Source organism: Pieris napi, chromosome 12 (genome assembly GCF_905475465.1).
Source record: "Pieris napi chromosome 12, ilPieNapi1.2, whole genome shotgun sequence".
Lineage (NCBI taxonomy): Eukaryota > Metazoa > Arthropoda > Insecta > Lepidoptera > Pieridae > Pieris > Pieris napi.
This window is the reverse complement of record NC_062245.1, coordinates 4,809,151-4,826,386: the sequence shown is the minus strand read 5'-3', so window position 1 is coordinate 4,826,386 and position 17,236 is coordinate 4,809,151. Positions and strand designations below refer to the sequence as shown.

Sequence of the window (17,236 nt, the reverse complement as noted above, 5' to 3'; positions counted from 1 at the left end):
AATATGAAGACACTTCCTTTGCTTCAATAAACTAGAACAATTGCCCTATCCAATAGTATAACACTGTTCTAGGCCGTGGTGGCCTTAAAATTCACCTTTTATGTAAATCTTATGTATATTCTCTGATTTGGCTTTGAAAATGCACTTTTAGAAGTCCAGTTTTATATGGAGTAAAGACCTGCCTTGCGATTCTGTAACTCACTTTTCGAACTCTCACAGCGGTTTTCGCAGCGTCGGTCGCGCTCAAATCAGTCGTGAAGCAGTCATCCTTATCAGAATGCCAAATCAGTCGATTTGGCATTCTGATAAGGATGACTGATTTGAGCGCGACCGACGCTGCGAAAACCGCTGTGAGAGTTCGAAAAGTGAGTTACAGAATCGCAAGGATGAACATTATATTGTTACAAATGTAAATGTTAATCTTGTAAAAAGAATGTTTGTGAGTCTACACATATTTATTAAATTCCTAAATTGAATTTGCGAGTTCGTTCATCATCATCATTTTTCCTGAGTAAAATATGTACCGGATATTTGATTATGAAATATCGGTGATTTTCCGTTTACACGCGAACGAAGTGGGCAATAGCTACTTGTTATAAATGTGAAAGTGTTGCGTTTACACGGAAACAATTATAAGTTATTATTTTTTTCTCTATTCGATTTGACCTCGGTGAGCAGCTGACTATAGAGTATGTGCATAGATACACAATTACATAACCCTTTTATTCCGGTGGGACAAATTTTGATAACTTCTAACTTAGGGATAACATTAACAAAAACTTTTTTTATACATACTAGACCAAAAATCAGTCGTTTTTTATGCAAACGTAGGCAAAAAGGCAAAAAATTATATGTATAGCAAATATTCATATAAAACCCAAAAATTCTCTTCCAGCCTTGCGATTCTGTAAATCACTTTTCGTCGCGCTCAAATCAGTCGTAAAGCAGTTATTTTATGATTTAGCATTCTGATAAGGAGCTTGTAGTTTATTGTTTATCAGAATGCCGACCGCCGCTATGAAAATCGCTGTGTGAGTTCGAAAAGTGAGTTACAGTATGGCAAGGCAGACAAAGAAAGCTTAGCTGTAAAAAACCTTGAAAATTATTAAAAAAAATCGTTTGAAATTTACAATTTTTATTTCACAAGAAATTTAATCATAATCATAATATACATTATGTAACTACATTAATTAGATGTATTGAAGACCCAAAGCTGCGGCATGGGCAAGCACAGCCTCCGCAGCTTGTCGTGTTTCAAGGTATGCGCGCGCATCATCAGCCCATGTGGCAGCTGCCGCCCGCGAAGCGCCCTCTAGTGCACTCACGTAGCGAATTGCAGCGGCCAAGTTGCCGCGTTCAATCCAAAACCTGGAAAAAACAAACCACAAATTCTAATATTTATAAAATAAAATTGGATGTTACTCTCGAAAATTCCACGCCACTATTTTTCTTTAAAGAAACAGTATACGTCTACAGCTTAATTGAAGTTCAATCTTCTTCATCATAATCAGCGCTCTTGACATAGCGGTCGTGGTTGACTCCTCGGAGTTACTACTCTCTTGACAACCCTGTGCCATTAATCAAGGAAAGGTGCCTTTCTCTTGATTGAATCTGACCACCGCAAAGGTCAAAGGCCACGAGCTCTTGTCCCTTCGACCCTCCTCTGCGCCATCGATCTCCCTATGGATTCCTTTCTAGGTCGCGATACCAAAGAAAGTGAGAATTCGAATTTGAACGTTTGAAGATAGGAATTTTATGAGTTGAATTAATATTCTTCAAGACAAGTCCAAGAAATCCAAATGTAGAAAAAGAAATATAAATGTAGAAAAGTATTCAAAAATAAAAAAATAAGTTGGTTAGAATTAAACTGGAATGAACAATACATGCGCGAGCGCACGTGATGAACAACGTCCTAACCCACAAGCGATCATGCGCAACGACATATTACTACATACTTTCATGGTCGTGTTAAAACAATTATAATTTTCCTGGCGTGAAAATTGGGTTAAGCAAAATAACTATAGTAAAGTATAAACAGATGATAACAAAGTTTTTTGTACTAAATATTATTCTACAGAAGACTATTGTGGAAATAGTGAAGTGATTTACTCGAAACTATCTAGACTAAAATATAATATAAACTGGTGCAACTTTGCTTTGTAAATACCTTTATATTAATTAATTATTGCTTCTTGTATGTATAAACTAAAAGTACAGAAAACACCAAAAAAGCACTAAGGGGTTTAACCTTGAGCCTGAAGGGCTACACCACAGTAAAAATTTAAATTTCTTATAAACTAAATAGTAAAAACATTTTTATAACTTGGTCATAATATAACATTTATCTCAAATTTATGCATCTATTAGCATCCCAAGCATCTACATCCTTAATAAAATACCTACCTTTTAAGGTAACGTTATCAAATTTACCTAGCAATGTTAAGATTTGAGGTTGTTTTTTTCTGTATACATTATTTGCGCGGACTGTACGAAGTTGTACGAACGTCAGAGAACGTCACTTATTGTACATATTTCACTGTACGATACTATACCTGGCACGTTGAAGTAAATCATAAGTGTCCAAGTGTTGAAAGGGCTCTTTAGGTGGCTTATCGAATTCTTCTTGAGGTATACCAGAGATCTGAATAAGTTAAAAGAAAGATCAGTAATTGAGATGGCGGATAAAGAAAAAAATGGGTCTTTAAGAATTTTAAGAAAATATAGAGGGAAAAATATTTATTTTATTATTGGCACTTTTTATTTTTTATCTTTGCTACACAGTTTAGGTAAAAATTAACATCGTTATTCCACTCTCTCTTTCTCTATTCAGTCTTCTTCTCACGTCTAAGCTTCATGGTTAGCAAGGAAGCATCTAGAGCGGGCTTTCAGTTTTCACCGGTTTCTGTCTAGATAGATAGTCTATATAACAGACGAGGCTGTGGCGGTATAACCAATAAAAATAACTTTAAAAATATCTGGGAGTGGAAGGCAACCGGAAACCACCACTGTACGTCATTCCACAGTTGATTAGAATTAAAATACCTTCATAAAGAGTAGCACTGATTGCAGCCATGACAGAATATATACGGGTAATACAGCGCCATCGTGTTCTACTAACGCTACTTTGAGCGCCAAATTCTCCATCTGCGAATACGTGAATATTATTAAAATTAATTAGACAAATATTATAAATGTATCAAAGCTTATCTTTTTGTATAGCATTTCCTAAACCACATGTACAGATCGAATGAGTATAATTTAATAAAGACGTGGATCGCCGTAGCCGTCTGTGAAGTACATAAACGTTGAAACAATTTTAAAAGAATTTTTGATAATTTACCGAATTGTATTTAGTGAACAATGCATTTCCTAGATTACGTATGACTACCAAACTTTACAATTTGTAATTCTTACCTTATGATATCTATCTCGAAGAACACTTTCTGGTACAATGCCCTTCTCCCTGACTGATCCAGGTATTGCTTTTAAAACTGTTTCCACGAGCTTGTCACCATCACCTTATGACAATATTTTAGGTGAGTCAAACATAGATATGGCTTTATTAGTTACTCAAATGACACAATTTACCAGCCAAAATTTTATTACATAATAAAAATAAGTCGGGTTTTCCTTCCTGACGCTATAACTCCAGAACGCACGAACCGATTTCCACGGTTTTGCATTCGTTGGAAAGGTCTCCAAGGGATCCGTGAGGTTTATAGCATATAAAATTCAGGAAAAAATTCAACAGAAAAGCGGGATCACCAAACGAAATGTTACATAAAACGAAGTCATCTGGTGGCGAAACGGAGTTCGCCGTAGTTTTACATAAAAACACAACTACGCTTTCAATACGCTTTTATGTATTATTATTTTTTAACCCTATCTGTCTCTCTCTCTCATAGGCTATCCCAGCCTTCTTAAGAATAAATGTTTCGGTTGTTGTACATTCCACATTGCCTGTGACTACATTTATTAAAGTTAACTTCGTTATTTTGTCCTTTGTGTCTTTTAGTTAAAGGGTTGGTCTAATATAACCTATATGTTAAATACTATTTAAAATAATACCAGATGCCTTTTGTATGGCATTCAGTTCTTTATTGACGTCAACATGGGGTGCACCCTTCTTGGTAGCGGCTAGCAAAGCTGATCCAGCCACCCACAATTCCTGAGACCTTCGCGTTTCGCGCTCAGCTTTCAAATGAGCTGTAATAAGATATATGTCTCAAATCTCGCAACTTTTACGGTAGAAGCACTGCTTACCGTAAAAGTTGTGAGATCCATGTCGTATCAAGTTGGTTAATTGATTCAGTCCCTACTTAAGCGACCTTCTGTTTTAAGTTATTACGTAATTAGCTAACCTGATTGCTTATAATGACCATAATTAATATTATAATTATTATTTTTTTTAATATACAGATTGTTAGGGGGTCGTAAATGGCCTGAACTGCCTCGAGAACTACTACTATCCTAGTACGGCCAACTAGCTTTTTTGCACGACCTGGTGGGCGAATTTCGGGACACAGCTCGGGCGTATATATATATAAGGCTAACGTTCCTAAAGTGGGTAATTAAAAAAATATGATGATTCGAAAGCGAAAATCGCACATTTTGATTTTTGTATGTATTTTAATAAAACAACAATTCTTCGGGCAACAATTTTCAACAAAACAAAGTTTATCTCAATCTACTTCAGAAACGAACTTGAAACTACCGTTTAGTTTGTCCTCAACCAATTTTAATTTCCCAGCCATTTCTGCAAGTTGACGCGCAAAAATACTCTTTTCAAATGCCACCTTCTCAGCAACCATTTTATCCAAAGTGATTGTTGCCTGAAATAAGATTATTATAATACGAAATCAAGTAAAAACTAAATGAGGACTTCTAATAAAGGTGTTACCTTAACACCTTAACAAAAATTAATAAGCAAAACGTTTTTATTATTAAGGAAAAAACTCAAACTTTTATTTCCGTAAAAGTTATGGCAAATATGTAACAAAATATATTTTTAAATGAAAAATACCTCTTTCTCCTTTTCCTCAAGCCGTCTGCGCAACGTCTCTTGCTGTTTGTCCAGCTGTTTCTTCAACGAGTCCTTTAGAATTTTGTCATTGTTTGCGATTTGATCGGCGTACTAGAAACATAGTTAAGCTATGAAAACGCTACAATCAAATAGTACCTTAATATCAAGAATGAAAATATTAGCAAATATAACAATATAATATCTACACATTTACGAATAACGTAACCCAGCTCCTAGCTTCGTTCAGCTTCGTTCGTTTTTAAGAAAATTTAAAAAGATTTTATTTTTAAATGGCTATAAACGAATTTATTACAGTCTCTTGAACGAAAGCTTAAAAGCACTCGAAATTATAATAGTGTACCTAATTTTTTTTTGTCATAGTTCGTCCTACAAGGGTTAGGTTGTGCAGCGTAAACTACTTAAGGATGCTAAATTAGAAATGTATTACCATTGATGATGGTATTTCTTAATAGCTTTGCATCTATAAATTTCATTTGGATTTACCCGCTTCTGAAATTCCCTATCTAGTTCTGCTTTTTTCTGTCTGTACACAGCGTCGAGCTTGGCATCTCTTGTTTTATTTTCTGGTAGTGCTGGGACGTAAAGGATTGTAAATATTAAAAATCAAGTATGTATGTATTAAAACTTATCAAAATACATATCAAAATAAGAATTGAAGTTGAACTCACTCTCCATTCCTCTGTTAACTCTGTCTGTCATACCAACTACAGCATTGTCCAGCTCTTCTCGTAACTTTGATGCCTAATTTAAAAAAAAATCACTATTACTAATTTTATAGTAATAAACATACACCTTTCGATGAATCGACTTGGATGTATTTTGACATTAGGAAATACTTTTTGACACTAGAAAATAATTTAAAAATTAAAGAAAATTATCTAAGTGTTAAGGTCATTAATATAATAACCCAAAATAGACACAGAGAGACAAAACAAATGTTGAGAAACAAAGAGACCAAAGTTACCATGACCATGCACGATTTTAATATAGGTCTTAAGGGAAAGGGATAGATAGAATTTTAAAAATTTCTAACTTAATAATATATAACTTACATATCTAAAAGTATGGTAGAGTAAAAAGTCGGGGTCACTCTGTAGCTGGAGTTTATCTTGTTCGTATTTAATTTCTGGGTACATGGTTTGATTCTCAATTGTATACTTGTCTACGGAATTTTCTACCTGGAATAAAAAAAATATGCGTTTCGAAATTTAAGACTGACATATATCTATGTTCTGTTCCTATACTGAAAACACATGAATTAGTTGATTTTGGAAACAAATATTAAAAATTTCGGAAATAATTTCTTTGTAGAAAATTCTAATTTCCATAAATTATTGGTTCGTATCGATACAACCTACACATTTTTTTAAATTCTATTTTATATAACCATTTCTGGACGTAGACCGCTATCTATCTTCTTTTAGCTCGAAATTGTTCCCTTGATATGGGGCCTACGTATATACATATTTAAATGTATTTAATTTACACAATAATATAATAAAATCCTAATATGCTAAATTAGTTCCGTCTTGTTTAAGAATGCGACAAATTCAAGTAAAAGTAGTTTTTCAACAACAACAAGAAGACATTTATTTACTTCTGTTATTTTATATGAGTTGATGTTTCCTGAGACAACGTGTTTGAGGATTTGCATTTGTAGGTTATATATTAGCTTGAGATACGTTAAGTTCAACCGTAGCTAGTTAGACCGTGATTAATGACTGACTCGCAAAGCGCGTTGTAAAGTGAACGTTTGGTTTTAAAGGGGATACGCTTGAGTATTGTTATTTGTGCCAAAAATTGTCGTAGCTTATCGCAGACATATTCGTATATAAACTATAGCTTATAATTATATTTATTTTACCCTTTGCCAATGCATGTCCATAGCCAATGCTTTATCATTCTCCCACTCATACTGCATAAGACTGGCTGTGAGCTTCTTCTGATAATCGTTGATTAAACCACGCGTATTCGTTATATGCTCTGGTGGGGCTTTTACCCCACATTCAAAATATTGGATTAGGTCATCTGAAATCAGTATTTGTTAATCTAACTTACGATATGTAGTAAAACACGTCACAAGTTACGCAACAAAAATATAATTTTCATACAAGCATTTGAGACGTTCATGCATGAGTGGTAAACGTTCAATTAGTCTCACTCATGGTAAATCAAATGTGCTAAATTACTATACAGTATGTGTATGTTTTTGTACATGAAATCGTAGTTTGAGAATCACAAATGGCGTATCATAATATAGTTTCTCTCTTTACTATATAAGAGCTAGAGTGGGTTCAGTGTGCGGCTCTCATCCTTGAGGTTATAGGTTCGAACCCCAGCTCTGCATTAATGGGCCTTATGTCTATATGTGCATTTAACACTCGCTCGCTAAAGGAAAACATCGTGAGGCCAAAATTATGTTGGAATCTAAGGCCAGTAAACCAGTGACGGTACAACCTTTTGGTCGTGTCAAAGATTATATTATATGGAACTAGGTTATTATTATGATAGTTTAATGTATATTGAATATAGATAACGATATGCACAATATTTTAAGCGAACAAATATCAAATATTTAAATTCGTGCTCTATAAAGATATTAGAAGTTAAAGCTTTAAAATTAAACTTACTAAATTCAGAGAGCGCCTCATTAGCGTTAGCTATTGATGTATTGACAAGTTTGATTCTCTCTGCCAACGCGGCGTGTAGTTTACGCACAGTTGGTATTGTGAAGTTCTGCATTGCTTCTTCAACTACCTATAACATTAGAATTATTATTCCATTAATCAGATGCTAAACAATTATAGAAACACTTTCTCAGTGTAGTGATTATTTAATAGGTTTTAAAAATTTGGAATTCTATGAATAGTCCAGCTTCTATATGTAGAGGATGGTGGTGGTCTTCCTCTGCCCTAAAGGGAGGATCCTCTACCAGTCTAATTACTGGCCGCCCGAACATCATCAGGCAGTCATTCGCCTGAAGGGAAACCTATTGGCTACGGTCGAGAAGTTATATAAGATTATCAGGAAATGTTCTGATCGAGTCCATTGACCGTTGATTCGATTTCTTTTGTTATTATTTAATTGTTTCATAATTTAGAATCTTTATTGAACGAATAAAAGTATCAATATTGTTAAGACCAATTATTAGAGCGGAGAAAATGCCTCGTGGGGTCGCCATCTTGAATTTGGACAGTACGTTCAAGGAACGCAGGGTAGTTCTGATTAGTATTCATTGGAACATGGTGGTGATGAGATGTTGGACCGAGTTGGGTCTATGTGATTTTATTGTTGAGTAGATTATGATTAAAAGTGAGATCGGTGCCTCGAACCCGCTGCTTGTTATAAAGCTAAAAGTGTTATTTGTAATGTTAAAAGGATTGAATCTAAATTAAATACTGTACGATAATTATACGTGTCTTTTGTGCTCGCACTTTACCCACATGACCATCTCTATATAGATGGAGTGACGATATATCTCTCCGCCATATATATCCATGCGATTAGAATAACTTCGTTAGCGCGTCACTGCAGTGATTGTAGCCGCGTAATAATAAATTTAATTAACCAATTATTAAATGCTCTCGTAAAACACGCCGTATTTGTGTGAAAAATCCTGGTTTTGTTGGTACGCCGAACTCTACCTAATCTAAGATATTTCATTCAAATATTTTTGCCACAGACTAAAACTTCTATCCCAGTAATATGTTACCATATTTTTATCATCACTATTATTAAATAGAATCTTACACTATTATAGTAAGCGCAAGCTGCTTTAGCGGTGTAGTAATTGTTGAGAGCATCTTCAGCAAGATCTTTAACACATTCTTCTATTTCACAGATGCTCTTTGTGATAACAGGCGGCGGTATGATGACGCAATCACCTACAAAATCAATCTTTATAATGTATTTTTTTATCAAATAAAATGATATATGTGAAAGTCGATAGTACAATGGTAACAAAATGGGTTTGCTTTAAACTCATAGTAGACTGAGTCAAGAGTGCACTATAGATGTACTTAAATCCGTTAAGATCATAATAGGTATTTAAAAGCCTTACTACACGTCAAGATAAATTTGAAATTCACCATCTTTTTTCGTTTCCACTTCGTGTTTTTGGGGTGCAGCTGTAATAATAATTTAAAATAAATATCTTACGATTTTACATCGATGTCTTGACAGCAGTTGACAAATAAAAAATGAATAGATATGACGTGAATCTGGTGTTTTATATTTGGTATCTGGTATTTAAATATTTAATTAAATGATTAAAAGTTAAATACTATAAAATTCCATAGTTTATTATATTATGATCGAAAGTAAGAATTTACTTATAATCGGTTTTCCATCCAAAGAGCAATTTTTAGGCTTGTCATCAGTTCCGATTTTTGCGACATATTCCTTTACGTCTTCAATGCACTTCTCAGCGTAGTCTCTATAAGTCATGTTCTCCTCATACATAACGGCGATGAAGTCATCGAACCACGGTGCGTGAATCGTCAACCAGTCACGTATTTCTGGCGTTCGTCTACAAATTAAAATGCTCTGTCATATAGTTAATAAACTTTTAGGCTGAGATTCAGAGACGTAAGACGACTGTATTCAGAAAAAACAAAATTGTCAAACATCTACTCTACTTTCTATCTCTCTCTTTCTACTCTTCTTTCTATTGATTTTGGTATGATTGAGATTAGAAAACTTTTGAGTAATTTATGTAGCCATATAAAAATGCTTTCATTACAAAAACAGTACAAGAATTAACTTAATTAGCGTAGTCATTGTAGCGTATTTTATTTGTATTTTTAATTAAATGATTGTCCGTTTTCAGCGCCAGATTCACAGCAGTGTCGCTCTTCACGGATTCACGGATTTACATCCCAAGCCCAATTGCGCACATAGAAAGAAAGTCCATGGTGCACAGCCGGGGATCGAACCTACGACCTCAGGGATGAGAGTCGAAAGCTGAAGCCACTAGGCCAACACTGCTCAAAATTCTGATTTGAAAAGCTTATTTCCGGGTTTGTATTAAACGACATTTTCTATGTAAGTCTGCATATTTAATATTTTGAAATGAATTAGTTTAATTTGGAAACTATTTTCAAAAATACGAATTTCTGTAACGACTATTCTTTAAACTCTCACTTAACAACTAGACAACAACTAACTTGAACTACTGGAAGTACAATTAGGCCGATTATGAACAAATTTCAGATCTATTTTCGCTTTTCACTTCCCGTGAAATGCCCTATACGTGAGTCATTCGGAATTCGTGAATCTCATAGGAAACATAATATATAGGCCTAGATATAACTTATTTAGGATACAGAAAAAAACTTATTACCAATAAAATTAAATGAAAAGGTTATGGTAACACTGAAGGCGACGAAAAAAGCTTAGTGCATACATAAGGGCTTAAGGAATTTAGACTTGTATTTCCTGTTATATAATTAAAATAATAAATAAATGAGGTTGCGATATTTGTTATTAATAAGAGTTCTTACTGCGCAATTACAGCGAAACCTGCAGCGACAAATATCACAGCAAGCGTGCCCCAAAATGCCGAGTCATCTTTTTGTTTTGGAGGAGGGGGTGGAGGTGGTGGGGGGCAAGTTTCCCTCTCCTGTGGTTTGTATTTGTGGAGTAAAGTGTGCTGAACAAGCTGCACGTCGATTGGCTGACGACGCTATATATATTAAATTAAAACTGGTAAAATATAATATTTGGTTACTATTGTTATGTCCATTTTATTGTAAAGCTACGGAAATAAGGATGACTACTATATTTCGTCAACATTTAGAACGTATCAATATAATAGGAATATTACGTATGGTAACACTAGAGTCACTATTGTCTACAGCTATAGACCACAGACCTAGCTATAAAACCACTAGAACCCTAGACCCGCTAGGTGTTGGCCATACTTCTGTATCATTTATCTTTCTTCAGAGGCAAGTAGGTGATCAACCTACCGGTCTATCAGTTGACACACGCCGTTGATTTTTGGGTCTAGGGCATGTTAGTTTCAGTCCGATCTTTGCTACACCATGAATGCGCAGTATTAGGCTATGTTCACATGTAACGTTAATGCGCGTCAACGCGCGATCAAATTTGAAGAGCGTTCAGATGATGACCGCTAACGCGCGTTGCGAGAGTACCTGCTCGTCAGTCTAGTTCGGTAGAACGTAGAAAATGGACGTGGAAGAGGCTATTATTTTGAGGATATATTATAAAGAAAAATATAGAAAAAGAAAACGTACAACGCGCGATCACCTGCGTCTAGAGACTTTTTCTCTGTTGTATGAAAATACCACAATGTCTAGTCGCGATTTGAAAACGCGCGTCAAGTTTTGCCACCTGAACATAGCCTTAAATGAGCACATAGAAAGTAAAATCTATTGTTGCGGGGCCAAGATTCGAACACACGACTTAATGGTTACACGCCTAGCTACGAGGATAATAATGCAGAATTCGTATTTTTTTTTAATTTGTCTCATTATTTTGGATAACTAAATTTTTTGTTATACTTTAAATAAGTTGTTAATATTTTGGCCACTATGTACAATAAAATTTGTAATGTGCAAGACACGAAGCGTAATTAGTGTATTACTATGCAAAAACCTAGACTCAAATTTAAGCAAACAGTTGCTGTTGTATTTGTTTTTAAAAATGATAATGTCATATATAAGCGCGAATATTATACGTAAAACATACCAATAAACTTCTTATAGTCAATAACTGTCCTGTTATTCTAAACATTTTTGTGTTATTTTGTGAGATTGAACTGACATTTTGTGACGATTATTATTTATTGTCATCGAATTATTCTTCTGTAGCATATTGACCTCTTTTGTACTTTATTTAAACCTGTCAGCGTAAATTACCACTTAAGTAGATAATTGACTAAATTATATAGAGAGCATTAATTGTACTAAGCAATGACGAAAAGAGCTAATTGACTCGTATAGATATCAAAATAGATGATATTTTAATAATGGGAAAAGTATATCGTCCTTTGTTGAGATATACCTGATCCTTTCACGCTTACAGATAATTAGGTAAAAAGGGTTTTAGTTTCTTTCTGTAACTAGTCAATGGGACTTGGGGCAGACATATTTTGGCACCTCAAGATGGCAAGGCAAGTAGTTGCACCTAACTATTGTTATTTCGTCGGGCATTTAATAGAACCTCTACGATACCTGCGTTATGCCAGGAGATACATTTGTTAAATGATACACAGAGATAGAGAAATCTCAAACATTTTAATACAGTAAAGATTTACATAGACCTAATAGTAATAAAACTACTTCACAACACCAGAAAATCTAGTTCACCTAAATTCTAACAGTGAAAATGATACTAACAGAAATTATGGAAGACGAAACATTAAAATTCATAAATCGTTTTAGACCTAATAAATGCGAGGTTTTCAAGCGAATATTAAAGAAAAAGTATCATTTTGACTACTAGATGATTATAAATTAATTATATAGTTTAGAATTGCTCAAACTTGACGTATTATTTAAACTTATAACACAATTTCCTGGCGCAAATGCAGAAGGAAACTATTCATAAAAATTGCGTGATTGTGTAAAAAATATAGCAAGTAATGAATGTCATATAATATAATAAAAATACTGCTTTAATGTAAATCTTTTTTTATGGGTTTAAACCTGAAAATAAAACTCTCGCGGACTTCAAATATTGTAAAGCACAAAAGTCTAGTTACATAAATATTGTAATAAAAACGCATTTATATTCATTAACAACGTCTAATTTAAATGTGTACTCGTAAAACAAAGACAATTTTGTACCATGGTATCAGCACGTAACTTGGTGAGATTTTGCATGGGTTTGCGCTTGGTTATTAAATAAGAATCCCTAGACAACTGAGTTGAGACAACTTCTGCGCATCTAACAGCCTGGCCACGGGACATTCGCCGACGCGAATATTCGCGCGGTGCGAACCGCGATGCGTCTAGCGACTGAAATAAAGTCATAGCAATGTACTAATGAAGCCACGCGCAACGGCGACCAGCGATGCGACCAGCGAAATGTACCGAGCGAATCGCGCGGGCGACTGACGTCGCGACGGGCGAGCGAAACAAATGCATGAATCAGTACGGTGCAAGCCACGGAGTCGAGCGGCAGTCGCGGCGAATAGAGAAGGGAATAAATAAGTTTAGTCGTGGTCGCGGCGAAAAATGAATACAGAGTTTTTTGTTACTGAAATACTGGCTAGACCAGCTATTTGGAAGTCTGGCCATCCACAGCATTAATTTAATATACCTTAATCTCAAAAAAAAATTTTTCAGCGGCACTTAAAATTCTATTTGCATTAACTTTTTTCTCCAATTCTGGTTGAATATTCACTTATAATACCCCTCCCCCCCTCCCTCAAGGTTCCCTGCAAACAAATATAGTCGTCATGACGACTATATTAATTGTTTGCAACGAACCTATCGGGAAATACCCGATAATTTTGAAGCTCGTGTGGTATTCGGGGGATTATTTTTCCGACCCAAATGTCGGCCAATAGAATTGCACCATGAGACGAAATGTACAGTTAACAAATAAGAATTTCATAATGAATAAAACAACTACTTAATACTTTTCTTGAAGCAACGACCAGAGAAAATTTTCACAAAAAATTATCAGTATAATACCATGTAGGTTGTACCACGTGACGTCGAATGGTGCAATTCTATTGGCCGATATTTGGGTCGGAAAAATAATCATAAGAATATAATTGAAGGTTTCAATACTCATTCTGGTATACTCAAAAAAATAATTCTGGATATATTCTGAATTTCTCATACTTCTTGTGGAATTCTCCACAATTTCTCCAAATATTAGGTCTTGCACCAAAAGCTATTACTTTCCAAGTAATATCGAGATGATTTCGATAAAGACATTTCGCTGTCGAACTTCCTTACTGGTCGCGGCGGCAAACGTGACTGGTCCGTGGCCTGCAAACGGCCCCGCGCGAATGGTCGCCTCGCCTCCCGCATCGCCGTTCGCACCGCCGATCCCCGTGGCCAGGCCGTAAGACACGTCAAAAATGTCTTGTTACATACGGAAGTCAAAGTTTGGCAAAGTCCTGACTGTGAATGATGGACCAGAAACTATTGCTAACTTACATCTCGGGAGCTTTAATACAAAGAAATACATTTTTAAAAGCTACTTCCGCTTTAACGAACTATATAAATAAATTCTTATTAAAACAATAATTTAACAATAAATATGATTAAATGTATCAATTACATTGTATTTTTTTGGCTAAAAGATGCGAAATAAAAAATATCGAAAATATATATCGCTGATATACTTCGAGATTTTTTGTAATTTGAAAAACAAACAAATGTTAATACGGGGATATGTTTCCATTTATTTCGCGTATATATTAGCAGCAAGTTTAACAACTAAACCCACCTAAAAGGTTGCATTTTATATTATTTATGTATTGTAAACCAACCTTATGCTAAAACAATAGCATTAGCAATTCATTAACATTACGAGCGGTAAGAAGTCTGTGTGATTTCGTGGTAAGAGAAGCAAGAGTGAGATACGCGAGCGTGGTATAAAAGAGGAAGTGAGATGGATAGCCATGGATGGAGGTCGGGTAAGCCGTTGCAAGTAGAGAAGGGAAAGTTAAAAGTACCCATAACGAGCATGCACGGTGAATGTTAAGCCGCGTTTCCACTAGGCAACATTTGGCGCGCGTCATGTGACGCTCAACATGTTCAGCAACGTTGCACAACAGCGCAGTCGGTGATAAAATTATAACCACTGCCGCTGAAATCAACACTAGTTCCTCTGTCGACATGTTGTCGACGACTGACGATGCGCAGACAGACAACGTTGCAACATGTTGTGCAACATGACGCACGCCAAATGTTGCCTAGTGGAAACGCGGCTTTATTTATCTGAAGCGAGAGAGGTATGCCAGGGCTGTAGCAAGTGGGGATCTCTGGTCTCTGCATACCCCTTTGGGAAAAAAGCGTGAATATTTAAAATTTATTATTATAAATGTATACTGCCTAAAATATAAAAACTAAATAGCAATGCTGTTTAACAAACCGTACAGTTTGACAACCAAAAACGTAGTACACTAAGTACTTAAAACATTGATTTACACAACACAAAACTGATTTAATTTCGATGAATGAGGGGTTATAACTTATTATTCTAATTTAACTTATTACATATATACAAAATAGACTCTGTAATTAAATTAAATATTGCACTTATAAGGCTTTAAAAGCATTCGGACGTAAATTTTGCGTTTGGTAACACATTTATAATTACACGACTAGCATCATAATACTTTTGCATTTAATGATAAAATTAAAGGGTAAACGTCTATGGTAAAAGTTAAATTTGTGTTTACTTTTTCTATTTATTTATAAATAAAGATACAAAAGGCTTGAGCAAAAAGCAAACAAATTAAAATGTCAATAAATAATACGACAGGAGAGTATGTAAGATTCATCTTGCGTCTTAGTATGGTAAAGTTTGATTGTGGTCACCAAATGGTTCAAAAACACGCGATATTAATCGTTTTTTCCGTTCGACCAATCACAATCAAACGACGCGAGTCATCGTTCCGTCTTTTGTTAATCATTGTCTATAGGTAAGCGCTTATTGAAGAAACTAAATTTAAAATAGGAAGTTATACAAATGTTTTAAACCTTGAAACAGTTTAGAAAATCGTTTAGTAATAACCATAACAATAGTTAGTGACTAAGGTAATTCGCATTGCGTACAGAAATATTATTATCCATAACACATCTACACATCCAACAATATGAATAAGTCTCGACACAATATTAGACGATTTTAAAACGAACTTTTTAGCGTGAATTGTACCTGAAATATCAAAGAATTAATACGCGGTCCATTGACTACTGCACTAATTTGTGCCTATAGTAAAATGTATTGTCGTACTGTCGACGATAACTTAATAAAATATTGCTAATTGCCTGCAGTATACCGTGTCATACCGGTATACTGCGTACACTATGACACATTTCTGAAACTTTCTAGTGGGTTAAGTCCGCGCTCGTTATCGCGTCTGACACGTTCATAGGGCGCTAATCGTGTAAGAACTTGTAGTGAGTTTTTCACTTCTCTTTATTTATCGCTAAGTCCTTTGGTAGATAAAATGAATTCTAACAAAGAAAAACAATATATATACACATGATTACCGCACGTTATTTTCATCTAATCTCGTGTTGAGACCGAGAAACTTACAACAAGATTTTATTTACAAATTAGAGTGAAGTAACACTAGATCACAGTCTATAAATACATTACACTATAGTTAATAACTAGTTCCTATATTTAACTTTGGGTATAGCTTCAAAGAATTACATTATACGAATTAAAACAATAATAACGGTACCAAGATAATATATAAAGATGAAAACGACCTCTTTTAATCAAAATCCACAGACCATTGACACATTTCAACTTGTCTCTGAATAGTCATAGATAAGTTTAAGTGCAATCTAGGCACCTAATAAATCCATACATTGTCAGCTAATTATCATCCTGTCAACCTATACTATTCCTGTCTCTTTTTCTCATAGCGTAAACAAAATTTGACAGAAGAGGACGATATAGTAAAAAAGAGAATTTGACTTTTTTTATGAAAGAGGTTCGTCTTCAACAAAATTTTGCCTCTGATTCTTACGTCAAACTCAATAGTCAGGGAAAAGTTAGTTCATACGTTATCCGTTCTAAATACGGGAACTAGTCATTACAGGAAACAAGTGGGCGTCAAAAAGACGTAGTAACTAGTTATTACAAAGATTTCAGAAAATTTGTTCACTGCGTTCCTTGAAGCATTGTGTAGTTGTCTATTGCCAATATAGTATTACTACGCAATCAAAGAATTTAGTTTAAAGGTAATTTTGCTACACTCATATTCGTATAGACTATCACTACGGTAGTTTTATATCTTAATTTGTGTTTAATATTTCGATAACGAAACGTAACATTTCTGTAGAGGGAAACACATTCCCTGTTCCACAATTTTATAAACTTTATTTTAATTAATATTTATTATTTTAAAAGTGTATTTAAATATGGCAATAAAAATTTTAAGCAATATATGATACACTCTTTCGAAACCGACTCGCGCGCTAAATACAAAGCTACAGAAATTATAACTGTTTTTTTAACAAAAAAATA

General features: G+C 34.6%; 1 protein-coding gene across 1 annotated transcript; it reads right to left on the bottom strand.

Annotated features, from left to right (window-relative positions):
* Positions 1-1,118: 1,118 nt before the first annotated feature.
* LOC125054615 (MICOS complex subunit Mic60-like) lies at positions 1,119-11,834 on the bottom strand. The gene is made up of 17 exons (XM_047656621.1): positions 11,756-11,834; positions 10,546-10,727; positions 9,376-9,572; positions 9,133-9,171; positions 8,795-8,928; positions 7,675-7,801; positions 6,909-7,072; positions 6,097-6,222; positions 5,713-5,785; positions 5,528-5,616; positions 5,024-5,134; positions 4,715-4,832; positions 4,069-4,206; positions 3,415-3,518; positions 3,043-3,144; positions 2,553-2,641; positions 1,119-1,368 (listed from the first exon to the last, which is right to left on the bottom strand). The coding sequence occupies exons 1-17, from the start codon at positions 11,798-11,800 to the stop codon at positions 1,191-1,193; spliced, it is 2,016 nt and encodes a 671-aa protein (XP_047512577.1). The 5' UTR covers positions 11,801-11,834; the 3' UTR covers positions 1,119-1,190.
* Positions 11,835-17,236: the final 5,402 nt, after the last annotated feature.

Coding starts and splice junctions, on each gene's coding strand:
- LOC125054615 (XM_047656621.1), bottom strand. CDS start 11,800: ATGTTTAGAATAACAGGACAGTTATTGACTATAAGAAGTTTATTG. Junction 7,073..7,674: donor TGAGGCGCTCTCTGAATTTA/GTAAGTTTAATT, acceptor TACTGATTTCAG/ATGACCTAATCCAATATTTT. Junction 3,519..4,068: donor TGCCATACAAAAGGCATCTG/GTATTATTTTAA, acceptor TATTGTCATAAG/GTGATGGTGACAAGCTCGTG.